This window comes from Ursus maritimus, unplaced genomic scaffold, assembly GCF_017311325.1.
Source record: "Ursus maritimus isolate PB19 unplaced genomic scaffold, ASM1731132v1 scaffold_36, whole genome shotgun sequence".
In the NCBI taxonomy this organism is placed as follows: domain Eukaryota; kingdom Metazoa; phylum Chordata; class Mammalia; order Carnivora; family Ursidae; genus Ursus; species Ursus maritimus.
In genome coordinates, this window is record NW_024426230.1 from 1,842,976 (window position 1) to 1,859,976 (window position 17,001).

At 58.9% G+C, this 17,001-nt stretch overlaps 1 protein-coding gene across 1 annotated transcript in view; it reads right to left on the reverse strand.

Annotated features, from left to right (window-relative positions):
* Positions 1–6,332: 6,332 nt before the first annotated feature.
* The window catches only part of ZFHX2 (zinc finger homeobox 2), an 18,331-nt gene continuing 7,662 nt past the window's right edge, over positions 6,333–17,001 (reverse strand). The window contains exons 4-9 of the mRNA XM_040620755.1: positions 15,096–15,170; positions 14,628–14,686; positions 12,828–13,028; positions 12,226–12,352; positions 8,578–12,051; positions 6,333–8,315 (exon numbers count right to left, since the gene is read on the reverse strand). Of these exons, the coding sequence (XP_040476689.1) occupies positions 7,336–8,315; positions 8,578–12,051; positions 12,226–12,352; positions 12,828–13,028; positions 14,628–14,686; positions 15,096–15,170 (4,916 nt within the window). The 3' untranslated portion in view covers positions 6,333–7,335. The remainder of the gene's footprint in view (positions 8,316–8,577; positions 12,052–12,225; positions 12,353–12,827; positions 13,029–14,627; positions 14,687–15,095; positions 15,171–17,001) is intronic.

Genomic DNA, 17,001 nt, shown 5'->3' on the forward strand with positions numbered 1-17,001 from the left:
GGGGGGGGGGGCTTGCTTGCTGAGCTGGGATCTAGAATGGGTGGGCACCTTTCTGTGGATCCCGTTTGGACTTTCCACTCTAACAAGTGAGGTATCTGATTTTCTCCCTGGCGCCTTCCTGTCCTTCCCTCCCTCCCCTCCACCCCTCTTTCATCTCTCTATCACCATCTGGGTCCTACTGCTTGGCACCCAACCAACTAGATGCCGCCACGCTTGGCAGTGCTGCACTGGCACGTGAACAGTGTCTCAGATCCTGGCACTGCGGCAAACCCAACGCCGCCAAACATGCTCACGACCGCCACTTGGCGGCAGACAGAGAGGGCGGTGCACATAGGCAGGCCGGGCATCAGGCGGAGCTCTGTGCTGGGGGGCGGCGCGAGACGAGACCCTCAAGAGCTCGCTGCTTCGGTACCCCAGCCAACCCCAACTAGACACCCACCTCCCTCCTACCTCACTGCCCCCAGGAAAGGGAGTTAGCTGCTACCACACTCAGTGTTTGAGCAGCTATTTCAAGGGAAGCTGGAGCACAGAGGGACAAGGGCACAGGCAAGAAGCCAAGTCCAAGGCTCCCGGCCAGTGGCCTGTACACCTCTCTGGGCAGTGAGGACAGGAAGAAATACCAGCAGGGTGAATGAGAGCTGTGGAGAGGCCAGCCAGCCCTGTTGTCGGAAAGCTGGTGCCAGAAGAGATTGGAAGAAAAGTAGGAAGGAGGGACCCTCAGGCCTTGCTGCTGGGTAGTGGTTGGTTTGTGCCTGGTGTATTTCACCTGCCTTGTGATCGGCTGAGCTGTGGTTGAGATGAATCGGTTCTTTCTCCCTTGTGAAAAGGCCCATATTCAATAACAGTCCTAGAAAAATGAAGAGGTGCTCTAGGCCTGGAGAGGTAGGCAGGTATAAGGAAGACAAAGGCACCTGGGACTTGGCCTTCCAGAAAGAGTGTTCGGGGAGATTTAGTGTTTAGGAATCTCTCAATGGCACCCCAGTTAGGTAGAATTTGGACAAATGTCCATGTCTTTGAAATCCACCCCTGGAAGGGAAACCACAGATCAGCAATGAGCCCTTGTAGAAAGGAAGGCTCTTAGGAGGGGAGGCCCCAGCATCTGTGGTGACACAGACCACCCCTACATCTCCACAGGCAGTGCCCTTGGCAGTGCCACAGAACTGGACCTTGGGCCTCCGTCTGGAAGAACATCTAGGAGGTGGGGCTTTCCTTGCTTTCTGGGTAGCCTGGAGCCGTGGATTAGTAACTAGGAAGATACTCGGGTAGAAGATTCGGCTCTGGGTGATGTTGAGGGAGGCTGGGTGGCTCTGATGGAAGTCAAGCCATTGCCATGCTGGACTGAGCTGCTTAGGGTTGGGGGAGTTCTCGTTTCAGCATTTCTGCAAGTGGATGCCAGCTTCAGAAGAAGGGACATGGTTTCCACAGCAGAGGAAAAAGCAGGGAGACACTCAGCCAAATGGGTGAGTGGACAGTGTTTCTTTTCTCCTGTGCGAGAACAGCCAATGTAAGCGGAAGACACAGACTTCCCAGGTGGTGGAGGTGGGGGCGACGGCAGGGTAATGAAGAGGACAAACCCGAGGTGATGCGAGGCCCCTGGTGGCACCCTGGTGGAGCAGGGTTGGGCCCCGGGTGCTGGAGAGTTAAGGGCAGGCCACAGATGCGTACGGGCTCAGCAGCCCGAATCGGGTTCTTGAACTCTGGAGAGCGTGGGATCCCCGCAGGAGTTTCTGATTCAGCGACTCAAGTGTGGTTCAGAAATGGGCATTGTAAGGCAGCACCCGGGCGAGCAAGCCGCAGGTAGACAGACTCTGGGAGACTGTTCTAAGACGCGGCAGCCACCTGTAGGACAGTTAACCCAGTCTGGATGCCTCCAGGCCTTTTGCACCTTTCTTCTTCCTCCCCAGCCACAGGCATGTCTTTCCGCTGTCATGCCCCTGGTATGTGCGTTGTGGGATGTGGTAGGTATGTTTTGGGCAGGAGCAGCGGGAGGAATGGGACAGACTGTGAGGTCACATCAGTCAGATCCAGCTTGTCAGAACCCGCTCGCTGGCAGTAGTTATCACAGAAGAATCCCTTAGGGAACCCTTCCACATTCTGATGGTTGGCTGCCCTGTGTTCCTGAAACCACCGCTGAGAACCACGGGGTAGGACATGGCTGGGTGACGGCTCTCTGTGGTCCAGGAAGATTTGCGTGGAGTCTATGGCGCGGTACGGCCTGAGTTACGCTAATTACACTTACTCTCGGAGACGGGTCTGGGTCCTGGGTGGTGGAAGGAGAGGTGGACAGAGTACAGGGCCTCTCCTCCTGCGGAAACCTGGCCAGATGCAAGGACGCTGCTGTCCAGGCGCTTGCTGGGAATGAGCACAGTGGGGGTCATTCAAGTCCAGCTGGAAAGACATGGTATGAGGTTGGCTATCGGGGAAGGACTGTGGATATGGGGCATGCTAAGCTCCCACCGACTACCTCTTTCATTTTAGCCATTGTTTGTGTACTTGTGTGTGCCTGGTGGCTGGGTAGGATTAAGAGTCAACCCCAGGGGGGCGCCTGGCTGGCTCAGTTGGTGAAGCGTCTGACTTTTGAACTTGGGGTCATGAGTTTGAGCCCCACGTTGGTTGTAGAGAGTACTTAAAAAAAAAAAAAAAACTCAATCCCAGGTCACCTTTCCCCGTCACCTTCCTTCTGGTCCACTTATAATCAGCCTGCTTCCCCACTAGTTTCTAGCCGGACACCTCTCTGTGGCTGGAGAGCTGCAGGAAACACCAGGCTCAGACTACTGGCAGGGAATAATGCCATTTACCCCTTGTCTATCCTTTGTGTGGAGGGCTGTCTGGGCCCTCAGTATGACAGAATGACAGGGACGGACCTCACCCAATTTTACATTCTTCCCATAACGTGTAGTCTTGCTCTGGAGGCTTTCCCTGGGGATCGTTTCCCATCCCTCCCCAGGCTTGACGAGCCACGGTCTAGATCTTTTATGAATGTCCTCTTTCTGACTTTTCTTTCCTCTGCCCTTTTCACCGTGTGTCCAAGCTGTACTCCCGCAGACTGGGTCTGTAGCCCTTCTTGTAGCAAGGGCCTCCTCGGCATTGGAGCATCTCTTCCTTCGTCCTCAAGGATATCCTCAGGGCTTCCAAGTTTCTCACTAGTTGCTCGCAACTGGTGGTTTGAGCTTCGCATTGCAGCCTAGAGAGAAACGCTCCTCAGTGCTACCCTTCCTGTAGCACCGGGTCCCAGCCCAGCTTAGTCCTGTCTCCAGGAGCTTTCCCTAAAGTTGCCCCCTGGTTTCTCTCCTACCTCTCCTCTCCCCAGTGTCACAGTGCAGAGGAATGGAAGGTACTTTCCCCATGGATTTCAACAGTTGGTTCCCTTCCTGACTCTGGTTACGCACCTACTGTGGGATGTGAAGACAATGAGTATGTCCTAGAGGCTGGTTGTACTTGTGGGAGGTGTAGGTGATAGGGCTGGGGGCATGTCCGTGCGCCTCGGTGCCCCTGGGGCCCATCCTTGCTGGCATGTGTCTATCCGCGTAGCTCTCTCGGCGTGGTTCTGCTGGCTTCTGACGGTGTGCGTGCTTGTTTCAGTGGTGCGGTTATATACACAGAGCTCTGTGTTTCAGGTGTGAGTTTCTATACAGGGATGAATGATTGGGTGAGAAAATGTGCCTTCGAACAACGAGGCTGGTGGAGGTTTGGGGAGTGGTGATCTGATCTATAAGCCCTCTATGTGGCCTAAGGAACAAATAGATGGAATGAGGCAGATGGACGCTACTGGGTCTGGAGTACTTGGCTTTCTCGGTGCTTGTGCGTGCTGCTTAAGTACACTCCAGGGGCTGGAGGGCTGAGGGAGGAAGTGCTTCTTTTTGTGGTCACTGCAGACTCTGCCCCACTTGGCTGCTGCGGCTTTAGATTTTCTCATATTCTTCCGGAAGACTTTGAGTTTTGTTCCTAGTTGAGAATGGGGTACCTGAAGCCAGCTCCACACTGAGTCTGGTTTAGAGCAAAAACAGCCAAGCTCGCTTCCACCTCGTCTCCTGCACTGAACCTAGCAGTAAGTAGGCTGGACCAGAATTTGGAAGCCTTAGGGCCCATGTATGTCAGAAACCCTAGGCCTTTGCCCCAGGCTGTGGAAGACCCATATGAGGAGCCATGGATTCAAGCTGACTTTAGGGTTGTTGGGGTGGGACCTGTATTACAAGATAGGTGTTGATGTGCCAGGCGTTCAGGTTGGGTCTACTACTCCCTAGGAGAAGCAACAGGGTTTACCCGGGGTGACCTGGTGTTCGCCTCTAGCATCCTGCATAGGGCCTGACACCCTGGGCTTCCTTCTGCCAGAAGCCCACTGAGCATCTCTGGAGCAGAAGCACTGCTGCTGGGGACTTCTGGTCTGAGCATGCGGTTGGGGAGGAATGCTTCCGGCCACTGGGAACATGGAATGACATACCTGACTCCACAGTCAGCCAGACTCTCGTCTCTCAAGTTACAGGGCTCCTGGTAAGGACAGTGGCTTAGAGTCCGCTCCTGTCCCCTGCTGTGCACATATGCGGTGTCTCTAGACCAGGGTGTCCCAATGGAACGGAGTAGGCAGGAGGGCAAGAAGAGGCAGAGGAGGGATTTCTGGCTATGTTAACTCCTAGTAAAAATATTCACAGTTCAGACAACAGCTAACCTGTCCTGGTTGTAAACTCCTAAAAGTGCACGACACCACACTTCTAATCATCCTGTACCAGGCGTTTGCCCCAGTTTTCTTTAAAATGTTTCCTCTTTCCCGCCTATCCTTTTTTGTAATTTTTTTTTGTTTTCAACTTTAACACACGTCACATTCCCTGAAAGCACGGAGTGAAAAATCTTCTTTCCCCTGACACATGCTGCTAAGAAAATAGTCTTATTCACAGTTTCAACGGGAAAAGAAAAGGACAGGAAGGGAGGGACACAGGAGAGAGGCTGAGAGGCAGGAAGGGTGGCGGCAAGAGCACGGTAGGGCCTGCATTCGTAACCGGCATCACTGGAATGACGGATTCCACCCTACCCCGGTCTGCTAGCTGGAGCTCTTCATTTGAGAAATGGATTGGATCCGAAGTGAGATTCACAGATCATGTGGGCACTAGGGACTCGGCTGATTTCCCTGCCCCTTTCTCCCCTCCCGTCTTTTCAGCACAGAACCCTCTGCTTCGGTATTAACATGTTCATAGGGCAGAGTGACAGGCCAGGAAGTGGAAATCCCAGGGCTGACTGAACTGTGTGTGCGCATATTAAATGGTGACGGTAGTGGAAGAAGCCCGAAGGGAGAAAGTTTGCAACAATACCTTGAGAAGGGAGGTCTCCCGGGCAGGGGGGGTAGCAGAAACTGTCTGGAGGACTGGGAGCTTTTGCAGGCTTTTCTTTGCTGAAATAAAACACCTGCTTTTCTACCTTGTGCCACTTTAGCTGGGCTTTGGGGTTACCAGTTCGCACCTGATGCTGGCAGAAACGATGAGGTCAGAGGTTGGGAACACTCTTCTAGCTCATTCCTTTCGTTGGTTGCCCTTGATGACAGCACCCTGTCAGAGATTCACCTTGTGCTTCGGTCACGGCCTTGCCCGCCCCCCCCCCTCCCCGAGCTGTCCTCAGCTCCAGAGCCCCATGGGCCTCCCCGACAGTCTCTGACTCCGCGGATGGTGCCCCGAGCACCTGCTACTTGCGGGTGGCAGGAAGGGCAAGGGCCGAGGAGGGAAGAACACAGGTGGGGAACAAGGGTCCCCGCAAAGGCAAGGATCTCAAGCAACCAGGAATGTGAAGGGGCCACTGGACACAGAAATAGAAGTAGGGGTTTGTGAAAGAAGCAAATGGGAGGAAACAGCGGTTAGCTGCAGGAAAGGGAAGTATACCCAAGACTCAGAAACCACACTGTCCCGTCCACCCCTTTCTTCCTGGGACCGCCGGGATACATTTGGCAACACTGACTTTTCTATAGCAGCTGGGAACAAAGGGCTGTTAGCGGTCCTGATAAATACTCGATTCAGGGGGCAAAGGTAGGTCTTCTCCCCATGGCCAGCCCCGGCCTCAGATGCTGGGCACGGCCAGTGCCAGGCTGCGTGGCTTTCTGTCTCAAGGATCACCATACCCATGCCAACGACTTAAAGCCATTTGCTCTTCCCAAGACTAGTGGCTTAAAGAAACCCTTAACATGGGGGCAGAGGGACACAAACAGGAAAAAACAAAACAAAACAACACCACTTGTGTGATGGGAGAGTTTGCAGTTTTTTTCTGTATTTTCCAAGTTTATGTTTTACTTTAGTTCATTCCTCTGTCTCCATCTCTCTCCCGTGCACATGTGCGCGCGTGCTCTCTCTCTCTCTCGCTCTCGCTCTCTTTTTTTTTTTTGGTTGTGTGTGTGTTTCAGTTTTTTTAAAAGAACTTTGGATTTGCCGTTGGTGGGCAGGCTGGACCCCCACGTGGCAGGGCTGGGCCAAGGGGCGGGCCCACGGCTGCTGAGAGGATCTCTGTGTTTAAAGCCTTTGAGAATAAGTTACTGCAGTTCCCAGGGTGCAGGGTGGGGGTTGGCAGAGGGGTTCCTGGCGGCGGCTTCCCCTAGAGTCCAGGCCGCAGGGGCTCCGGTCAGGCGAGGAGAGGGTTAGGAGGGAGGGGTGTGGGGAGAGTGAGCTGCGGGCACTTCTCCCCCTGCCAACCTCCAGTTTGGTTAGAGTTTTGTGGGCTCCCTGCCCATCCCAGGCTCCAACCTTGGGAGCCAACTGGGTATTTGGAAAGTTTGTGAGCTGCTTGGCGCTCTAGACAAGGGGGTGGGGAGAGGGAAGGGGGAGTAGCAAAGTTTGTTTTCCTTCCCCCTTCTTTGTCTTGGGTTTTCTTTTTCCTTTCTTCTTCTTTTTTTTTTTTTTTTTTTTTTTGGTGTTTTCTCAGTCAGTGGAACAGCATGGGCTAACGGGTGTGTGTGTGTGTGTGTGTGTGTGTGTGTGTTTGCGGGGGTTGACTATGTTTGGGGGTGAATCCAGTGGGGATAAGATTGTGGGAAGACGGATTCAAGGATAGATGTGTGGTGGGCAGGGCAGAGATGAGCGGACCGTCAGGATGACAAGATGGGTGCGTCTGTGAAGACATGGGGCAAGGAGCCACAGAGGAGGACACAGTGTGTGTCTGGGGGCTGGGGGCGCGGGGGGAGGAGGCAGGACTCTGCTGGAGGTGGGGTGTGTGAAGCCCACTGAGGGTGGGAATGGAAAGATTCCCGTGAGGTGGGCGGAGCCAAGGGTTGGGGTGAGGGATTTGAGCTCCCACCAAACACCCCCTGGGGTAAGAGAGGGAGCCCTGAGGCCCTCCCCTCTCCCCCCATCTTGGTTTATCCGTTTATAAAGCTAGAAGTGTAGAGGTAGTAGTAGTTTTTGGGTTGGAGTCCGTGTGAGGTAATCTTGCTTCCTCTTTGGCAAAAGCCACAGCAGCCGTGGCGGCAGTGGCGGCGTTGGTGATGGTGATGGGTGGGCCCCCTGGGGGTGGGGCCGCCTTGCGCCTGTGGGCCGAGGAGCGCAGGTGGGAGGCCAGGGCTTCGTGCCCACTCAGCAGCACCTCACATGCCAGGCAATGGTAGGTGCAGATGGGCACCCGCAGTGGGGGGGGCACAGAACCCCCAGAGCCCCGCCCAAAGAAGCAGAAGGATCTCTGGTGAGCAGTGGCTGGGGCCTCCCCATCAAATGCCATCTTGCACTGGCGGCACAGATAGCGGTGGGTCACGTCCACGGTGGAGATGCCAGTACTGCCCAACAGCAGCTCATCAGCCTCCCCGGCCTCCCCCTCCCCTGGAGCAGCCAGTTCAGGAGGTTTTGGAGGCGCTGTGGCTGTGGGCTCGGGGGGCTGGGGTGGTGGCTGGAGGAGGGCGTTGGGGAGCAGTCCGATGAGGGTCTGAGGTATCACGGGGTTCATGGGAAATAGCCCCTTCTTCATGCCATAGAGCTGTTGGAAGTAGGCCCCCTGCAACTGGGGGCCAAAGACAGCTGGTGGTGTCGCCCCCCCTGCAGGGGGCAATGGGAAGGGCAGGAATTGGCCCCCTAAGAGGGCTGGGACAGTAGCCTTCAGTGCTTTGAGGTTCTTGAGGGCGTCAGTGGAGGAGTTGGTGGGGGCCGCAACTGGCTTTCTCTCACCAGAGACCTGGTCTCCAGGGGGCTCAGCAGGGGGGCCTGGGGCAGGGTCAGTGGTGCCTGCTGTGGAGGCGTTAGTTTGCTCGAGCACAGGTCTCTGAGGTAAGGGGCAGCCTGGGCCAGCAGTCTGGACCACTGTGGTAGCAGGCAGGACTGAAGTGGCGAGGCCGAGGAGGCCAGAGGAGGCTGCAGGGCCTAGGAAGATGAAAGGAGTGATGAAGGATTAGCCCCCTCCAGCCTGTCATCCTTCCTGCTGTAGGCCACCTCCAGTCACGCCCTTGCCCACTCCCACCACCTGGCTGCCACGTGCCCTTCCCTCCCTCTCTCCCCCGAAGAGCCAGAAACCAAGGAAGGCCACAGGAGGCTGGAGGTGGGAAGAGTCAAGGAGGAAAAAGAGGGGCATGTCATTAGAGAGAGATGCTCTCTGAAGGCCAACCCCTCCCAACTGCCCACTCACCTGAATTGAAAGGAGCTAAGCTCCCCAGCGGGGGCTGGGCCAGAGCTGGGCCAGACAAGAGGACCGGGGCCAGGCGAGGCAGGGCCGGGGGAGCCCCGAGGGGCAGAGAGGCAGGTGTGGTGGCAGGTGTGGCCTTGGGAACCGGGGGTGCCTCAGGTGCTGGGGCCAAGTCGTAGCACTTGCTTTCACTCTTCAGCTGGGCCCGGACTGCCTCTTTGAGTTTGGCCAGGTGCTGGCGTGAAAAGAGGTGGCCTCGGCAGGAGACATAGAAATCATACTTGATGTCGCAGTAGGGGCAGTCGGTGCGCTGGGCTCCCAGGGGGCCCTCACTGCTGCCCCCAGCCCCGCCGACTGCTGCCCCCTGCAGTTTGGCCTTCTTTTCCTTGGCACGAGCGTTCTGGAACCAGACCTGGATGACTCTCTTGGGCAGCCCGATCTCCTCCCCCAGCACCTCACACTCCTGCATGGTCGGGGTGCGGTAGGCTTCGTAGCAGGCCTTCATGATCTTGAGCTGCAGGCTGCTCATCTGGGTCCTGTAGCGCCGCTGCCCCATTCCATCCGGAACCCCAGCCCCACTTCCTGTTCCCCCACTGCTTCCTCCAGCCCCGGGGGACTCCGGTTCAGCCAGACTGGAGGCAGAAGAGTCGCTGAGATCCCCCGCAGATGGACTGCAAGCCTCACTCTCTGGAGAAGCTTTAGCCGGTTCCTCTGCACCCTCTTCCTCACTGGGTGGAGGGGGCGGTGGGAGAGGTAGAGGTGGCTCTGGTGTTGGGGTGGTAGCCTCTTTCCCAGGTGGTAGAAAAGGCAGGGGCCCGGCAGCAGAGGTAACCGGGGGGTAGGGAAAAGCAGGTGCTTCCCGCTTTGAGGGCTCCCTCCCAGTCCCATCATCTACCTTGCCCAACAAGAGGCTGAACTTGGGGAAGGCCGCAGGGGCAGATGTGGCGGGGGGCTTGACTGCTGGGTTGGGCACCGCCCCAGGGGTGCTTCGAAATTGGCCTTTCCTCTCCCGAGCCCTGGTGTTCTGGAACCAGACCTGCACCACTCGCTTCTTGAGCCCCACCTCCTCAGAGATGCAGTCGAGCATCTTGCGCGTGGGGTTGGAGTCCTGCATGTACCAGCGGTACAGGATCTCCAGCTGCTCCGGCAGGATGGTGGTGCGCAGGCGCTTGTCCCTGGGGGGCTCGCCCTCCCCTCCCCCCCCTGCCTCACTGCCCGTCGGGGACAGGCTGCCCTCCTCATGCTTCCGTTTGAGCGGAGGCCCCGGCGCTGGCGGAGTGCCTGCCACCAGGGGGCTTCGCTCCCCAAACACCAGCAAGGGCAGATCCAGGAGGTGCGGGGCGGTGCTGGGCTGCACGGACGGCAGGAAGTGTAGCCGCCGGTGACTGGCCAGGAGGTCTTGGCTGGGGAAGGACACGGCGCACTGGTCACAAGTGTGGACCGGGGACGGCGAGGGAGGGGCCTTCCCTTCAGGTTCTTTGCCTCCCGTCTTTGAGGCCTCTGCTCGACTCAGCTCTTCCCTGTCCGGGGGCCCTGGCGAGGGACCCTCCGGCCCTGCGGGGGGGTCCGCGCTCTGTTCCTCCTCTGCATCGTCCTCCTCCACCTCTTCCTCCTCTTCCCCTCGCTCTGCCTCCTCCTCCTCCTCTTCAGGGGGCTGGTCGTCGTAGCATTTCTTGAGGTGCCGCACCAACTCGAAAACACAGGAGAAGGTGGCATGGCAGCGCCTGCAGCCGGAGGCTCCCCCGTTGCCACCTCCAGTCGGCACAGGCCCGCCCTCGATGGCATTTTTGCGTGCTTTCTGGCGGGCATTCTGGAACCACACTACTACCACACGGCTAGCCAGGCCCAAGAGGCTTGCGAGCCGCTCCACCTCTCCGTCCTTGGGGTAGGCACTGGTCTCAAAGAAAGACTGCAGGGCTTGGGTCTGGAACTCTGTGAACTTGGTTCTGGAGAACCTGCGGCCTGCGGGCACTAGGGGAGGCAGACTGCCTCTGGAGCTTTCTTCCTCCTCTGGGGGCCAGCGTCCTGCCCGGCTCCGCTCCTCAGAGGGCCGGGTCCCCCCTGCCTCAGGCTCTGGGACCAAGAAGGGAGGGCCCAGCTGGGGAGCTGATGAATCCAGGGCCCCATCAGGAGGTTTGGGGGGCTCCGCAGGGGGTGGGTATAGGCTATCATAGCTCTTTCGAAACTGAGCAGCGTAACGGCTCAGGGCCTCAAAGGGCAGAAATCGGCGGTGGACGTGCTCCTCGTGTGTCTTGAGGATAAGCATATTGGAGAAGAGTTTCCCACAGGCCCCACAGGCCAGCTTGTCCCCACCCCCCAGGGCCTCTGGCGGGGGTGGGGTCGGAGGAGGGGGCACAGCCTGCTTTCCTTCGTTGTACTGGATCACCAGCTCAAAGCCAAAGTTTTCTAGAAGGGCTTTGGCTGCAGTACGGGCTGCTTCGTTGGGCGTTGGGTTGGGGGGCGAGGCGGGCCCTGCCTCATTCCCCTCTTCTGCAACGGGGGGCCGCTCCCACTCCCTCTCAGCCAGCTCAGCCTTGGGGGGCGGGGGCGGGGGCGGAGGAGCGGCAGCTGGCAGAGACAGCAGGGGTGCAGGCCCAGCCAACGCCAGCTTGGGCCCCACCTTGAGGTCATGGAGGTAGAAGGGCAGGAGCAGCTGTTGCTGCTGGAGCTTAAGCAGTGATTCGGGCACCAGAGGGAAGGGGGGCAAGACTGGTGGGGTGAAGAGAGGGGCTGGGAATCGGTGCAGGTCCAAGGGGGGTGGGGGAGGTGACAGGAAGGGCAACCCAGATATGAAGCCACCAGGGTCAGGGCCCTTCTTGTCAGTGCCCATCTCCCCCTCAGTCTCGCCCTCCTTGGGTTCTTCTTGGCCGCGCTCTGGCCCCTCAGCCTTGGCGTCCGTCTTGGTCCCCCGAGAGCGAGTCTGGTGCAGAACTGAGCGCATGTGGATCTCCAGGGTGGAGCTCTGGTTGTAGGAGACTCGGCAGACCGTGCACTTAAAGGGCTTGTCTGCGGCGGCCGCAGTGGGAGGCGCGGCGCCCGCCTCTCCTCGGGCAGGGCCGGACGGGTCGATGGCAGCCTTCTTCATCTTGTGCAGGTGGGAGACAGAGTTGTAATGGACCAGGAGGATGTTCTTCTGCGTGAAGGACTCCTTACACACAGTGCACTTATAGGGCCGGGCAGGGTCAAGAAACTTGTCCAGGGCAAAATTGGTGGTCTTGCGATAGGTCAGAGGGTGGCGAGAGTCCGCTGGAGCGGGCTCTGCAGGGCGGGGCTCCCCGACGCTCCCCTCTTCCTCCTCAGCCACGGTGGGCGGAGGGGCCATTTCTTCCACTGGGGCATCAGGCCGAGGAGCTGGAGATGGGGCTGGAGAAGGGGATCGACCGGGGCTTCCCGGGGGCTTGTCTGGGGCCTCGGCTGAGGGCGGGGGAGGCTCAGGAAGAGGATCAGGCCTGGCTTCGGGGCTCAGGTGAGGGCCTTCTGAGGGAGAGAGAAGGGTGCCATGAGAAGGGACCTTTGTCTGAAATCAGACCCCACCCACCCAGTATCTAGGGCACCCGATCCTTGCCTTGGCTGTCTTCAAACTCTCTTGGTCTGTGGAGCCCAGGACCCCTTCCCCTGCCACCTTGGCAGGTTTGCCGTCCCCATTCTTACCTGCTCCCTGTTCTCTGCTGGGTGCAGGCTCTGGCCCAGGAGCAGGGGGCTCCTGGGCATCCCCCAGCGGGCACAGAGTGGGCCCAGGCAGCACTTTGGTCGTAAAGGTCATCTCTACAGTTGTGGCCTGTAACAGAAAAAAGCCCAGTGACCGCTCCGCACCACCCCCGCCCCGCTACTCCCGAGGCCCTGCTCTGCACCTGTGCCCGCCCCTGTGGGGGCTCCAGCCTCCTCCTGGACATGCTCCCCCCAACTTCTGCTTTTTCCCGGAGGACAGGGCCTGGGCTGTTGCCTCTCCTGTGCCTCAGCCCGTGCCTGCTGCTGACAGCTCTTGTCAGGACCGCATGGAAATGAACGAAACGCTGAGCTCCCTCACCAGTGAGCAGAGGCAGCCAGACAAGCTCTGCTAAGGTTCCCCCCAACACTGAAACCCCCTCAAACCTGTGAAATGCTGTTTCCTCACCACTACCCTCCCCGCCACACACACACACACACACACACACACACACACACACTCTTGCCAGGACAGCCCAGCCTTTTCTTCCCTCCTACCTGGCCCGAACGGGGCCTCCCGGCTGGGTCCTCACACAGCCAGTACTCACCACAAGCAGCAGCTTCTCCACGCACTCAGGCACCACATTGTGAAGGTGGCTGAGGTGGAAGTGCAGGGCGGGCCGGCCCACCAGCTGCTCCTGGCACAGCGGGCACCTGTACTTGGGCTGCACGGCATGCTGGGAGAGGGCGTGAGCCCTCACCTGGTCCGGCTCCGGGCTCAGGAAGCTGCAGTACGGACAGCAGAACACCTGGGGACACGTAGGGGCAGGTGGAGGAGGCGTCAGGGAGGGGGGGCCGCCATCACCCAGCCCTGTGTGTGTCTGAACACAGCAAGACTCCCCCACACCCGATTTAGGAGGAGGGAACCCCAAACGAAGGCATCACGGAAGGTCCAGCCCGAGGCAAGAAGCTGGCTCCTCCCTCATTTCCCTTCGATTGGGACAAAGGCCTAGGCTGACCTGCCCTTGCCTGCCTTCTTTGTCCGGGCCTCTCCCTCCATTCTGGCCTCCGTCTTTACTTGGCCTGGCCTTCCTGTCTCTTCTGCCTTGCCTACTTCCCCAGCTAACAGTATGGCCCTGTACCTGCCTCGCCCGGACTGAGTTTGCTCTTCTTACCCACCCCCGCCCTCGCCCGTCTTCTCCGGAACCGGCTCCCCTGCCCTATGCACATCTGGACCCAGAGCCTCCTTCATCCCCGCCGGCTCTGCCTCTCCGAGGTCCCTCACCTGAGTGTCTCCTGAAGACGGGCCCTCCCTACCTGTCTGCTCAGAAGCCGGCTCATTCTCCCAGAGGATAAGCAGCTCCCACTTTCTTTTCCTTCTCCCCTTCTTAATGTAAACAAACACCACAGCTCCCCCAGCGGCCCAGGAAAATTCTGGCTTGCCTCCGCTGGCGCATTCCCGCCCACACCTCCAGAGGGGTGGGGCGGAGGGAAGGCCCTGTCTCCGCCTTAGTCACCTGACTGCCTGACCTCCAGCCTGCCATCCGTATCCCCGGCTCGCTTCCTCTCCCGCCGGCAGGTGCCACTGGTCCTAGCCCACGTGCTGCGGGAAGGGAATGGCCCGAAAGGCAAGGCATCCAGATGGTCATTATAATGCCCTCCACTGGAGGAGCGAACATCTGGAATGGGTCTGCCGGAGGGAACAGGAGCGAGGAGGAGGGCCTGGCCAGCAGTAACTCTGCGTGCTGAGGTTCCATGTGGAGAGCCGTGAGGGCCAGCGTGGCGCCTCAGAACCCAGGCTGGGAGCCCCCTCAGAATCAAACTTCCCGGTCCCAGGCTAAACCACCCAGGTCCTGCCTGGCCCAGGCCGAGGCCCGAGGCCAGGAGACTGGGAGAGCCGCCGAGTTTGCTGTGGGTCAGTCATCTGGGCTGGGGCCTCTAGCCTCAGGAAGGAGGTGCGCGGATGCTTCCCTGCTGGCTCGGGGCCTTCTGCGGAGACGACCATCCGTGTCTAGTTGTCTTTCCGCTCCTGACAGGAGTAGAGAGCTGGGCAGCAGCCGGGCTTGTGGTTTGGGCTCTCTCTTTTCTTTTCTTCACTTGTGCCTTCCCCGCTCCCTCCACCTGCTTGCAGCCTTTCCTGCTGCCCCCTCTCCCTCAAGTCCTGCTTTCCCTCGTCTGCGCCCTCTGTGCTCCACCCCGTGTGGGGCTGAACACATCACTGGCCCCAGGTGGCGTTTCTCAATGTGGTGTTCCAGGGCAGTCACAGGCCTGACAAAATGTCATCTACCTTTAGTCTGAAATCCGTGTGTCAAGCTCTACCAATGAGAATTTTAGGCTTTAGAATATGAACAGATCTCCGTAACACCAGACCCTCCACCCCAGCTTTTCCCAGTTATCCCAGTTCTGACCGTGGTCTGGTTGGCATTGTCTCCTGGAGGGCCAGTCTTATTCTCTGCCTCTTCAGAAGCTGAAAGGGGAGAAGATTAAAGAGACTCTGACAGCCCTCCCTCTTCCCTTCCAGAACCCCCAGCCCTTAAGATGACCTCATTCGTAGCAGAGAGCTTCCAGGGTAGGGGTTGGGCTCTAGGGAAAGGGGAAAAGGCAGGAAAGTACAAAGCTGTACTCAAATACAGGGAGAGGAGGGCCGACAGGGCTGACCCCGGGTTAGCGGGATGGCCAGCTTTGAGCCTATTGGGGCTCCCCCTCCTTTCCCTCTGGTGAGCGCTTTCTTGCATCAGTTTGGCTCCCTGCGCCCAGGAGGCCTTGCCGGGCAGCTGGATTACTGGCACCCCTGTGCATCTCAGAATGTATGAGGAAGAGGGGCGCAGGGAACAGGGGGCAGGGATGGAGGAAAACGGACCAGCCGAGCAACTCACCCAATTGTTCTGTTTTGTTCGGAGCATCTTTGTCAGGGGTGGGCGGCTCAGCTAAGGGGGTGACAGGAGGCTTCCCTGTGTAGGAGGAGGGGAGAGTCAGCTTAAAAGAGTGAAGCATCAGGAAAGGGGGGACATAGGGCAGACGAAGCAGGACAAGCAGCAGGAGAAGGAGAAGATGGATGGATGAGCCAACAGGCTGGAGAGGACAAAAAGCTGCCAAAAAGAAATAGAGGATGAAGGAGAAATGGCAGGGTTAGAGCTAGGAGGGCCTAAGAGGTCCTCTCTGCGAGGCCAGCCCCCATCATTTCAAGATGAGGAAACAGGTCTGGCCGTAGGCAGCAGAGACGGGGCCCAACTCGGCTCCCCATCTTGACTGGTCCTGGAAGCAGGGAGCCCAGAAACATAAAGGGAGGGGCACTGAAGAAGGATGGTGAGGCCGAATGGAAGCAGGTGCGGCGAGCGGGAGGCGGCAGGTCTAGCTGGGAGAGGAGATTACCACTCAAGTAAGAATTGACAGATGTGTAGGAATTTATTTTCGGTGGCAGCCTAATTAAAGTGTTAAAGTTCCTTAACTCCATTCAGCCCTGCGCCAGGATCATTAGCTATTGATCGGGCCCCTCCGGCACTTAAACTCCAGCCAGCATATTGGCAATTCAATTAGCACCAGTCAACGCCGCCTGTTCCTGGTTCCTGCTGCCCGCACCCTCACCCTGGCCCGCCGCCGGCCCCTACAGAGCCCGGATGCCCGTGCCCACCTCTGACTGCCCCTTCCAGGCTCTTCTCCTGCACCCTCTGGATCAATGGCGCCTGGCTGGCTGTTCTCGGTCTCTGCTGGTACAACCTCAGCTGCCTAAGGGGGACCCTAAGCCCAGCCTTTGGGCTGAAGACCTCCTAGGAGACAGGAAGACGCTGGGGAGCTCGTCCAGGGCTTCCTCTCCCTGCTGCCTTCGGGCCAGGCCCACGGCTCCCATCTCCTTCCGACAGGCCCTGGCCCGGCCCGAAGTGGATTCCATTCTTCTGTTTTTCTACTTCCTCTCTCCTTCCTGACCAGCTCCTGCCGCCCCCAACACCTAGCGTTGCTGGAACACCAGTCACCATTCGGAATCACTGGGTGATGCCTCCTCACCTCCCTTCCTGTTCTCTACTCTCCACCCAGCAAAGCCTCTGCCCTTCTCTGCCTCCTCCCTCCCAAGAGCCTCTTGCTTCCCCCGTCGCTGGGCCGCCCCACTGTTCCCCAAGTCCGCTTTTATCACCCCTTCACGGCTGGCTCCTTTCCACCTGTTCTCGCCTGCGCACAGAGCCGTTTCTCCTCCCTGGCATCCCCTTCTCCCCAGCCCCGGCTCCCGCCCCCTCGCGGTCCCCTGTTCCTCACCGGGAGTCCGGAGCTGCCCGTGGCTGAAGCTCAGGATACTCTGCAGGGCCGAGAGCCCGTCCTCGGCCGCGGGGCCGCTCTGCAGCAGCTGCAGGCGCCGCTGGGCCTGGGCGTCGCGGTGTGCTGGGGCGCGGAGGTGCTGCAGCACGGCCAGGCGGGAGGGCGTCTCCCACGCGCACAGCAGGCAGCGGAAGAGCCCCAGCTCGGCCCCGGCCGCCGCGCCCTCCATCTCCAGCAGAAACTGGAAGCGCGCGGAAAGAGGCTGCTCAGGCCCCTCCAGATCTCGGGGGCCCCCTCTGCCTCCCCCAGGGGAGCCTGACCAGCAGCACCCCCTCCCTGCCCATCCCGTCTGCTCTCTTGAGCACCCCCCTTTTCCCCTCCTCTGGCCACCTGGATATTACTACTTTTTCTCCCCCATCTCCTTCTCTTCCTCCTGTCAATCCTGGACTCCCTCCTGGTAGGTGAATGGAATTTGGTTCCATCCTCTTGAACTGGTGACAAGATGGCCTGAGCAGACAGACACCCCCCCCCCCC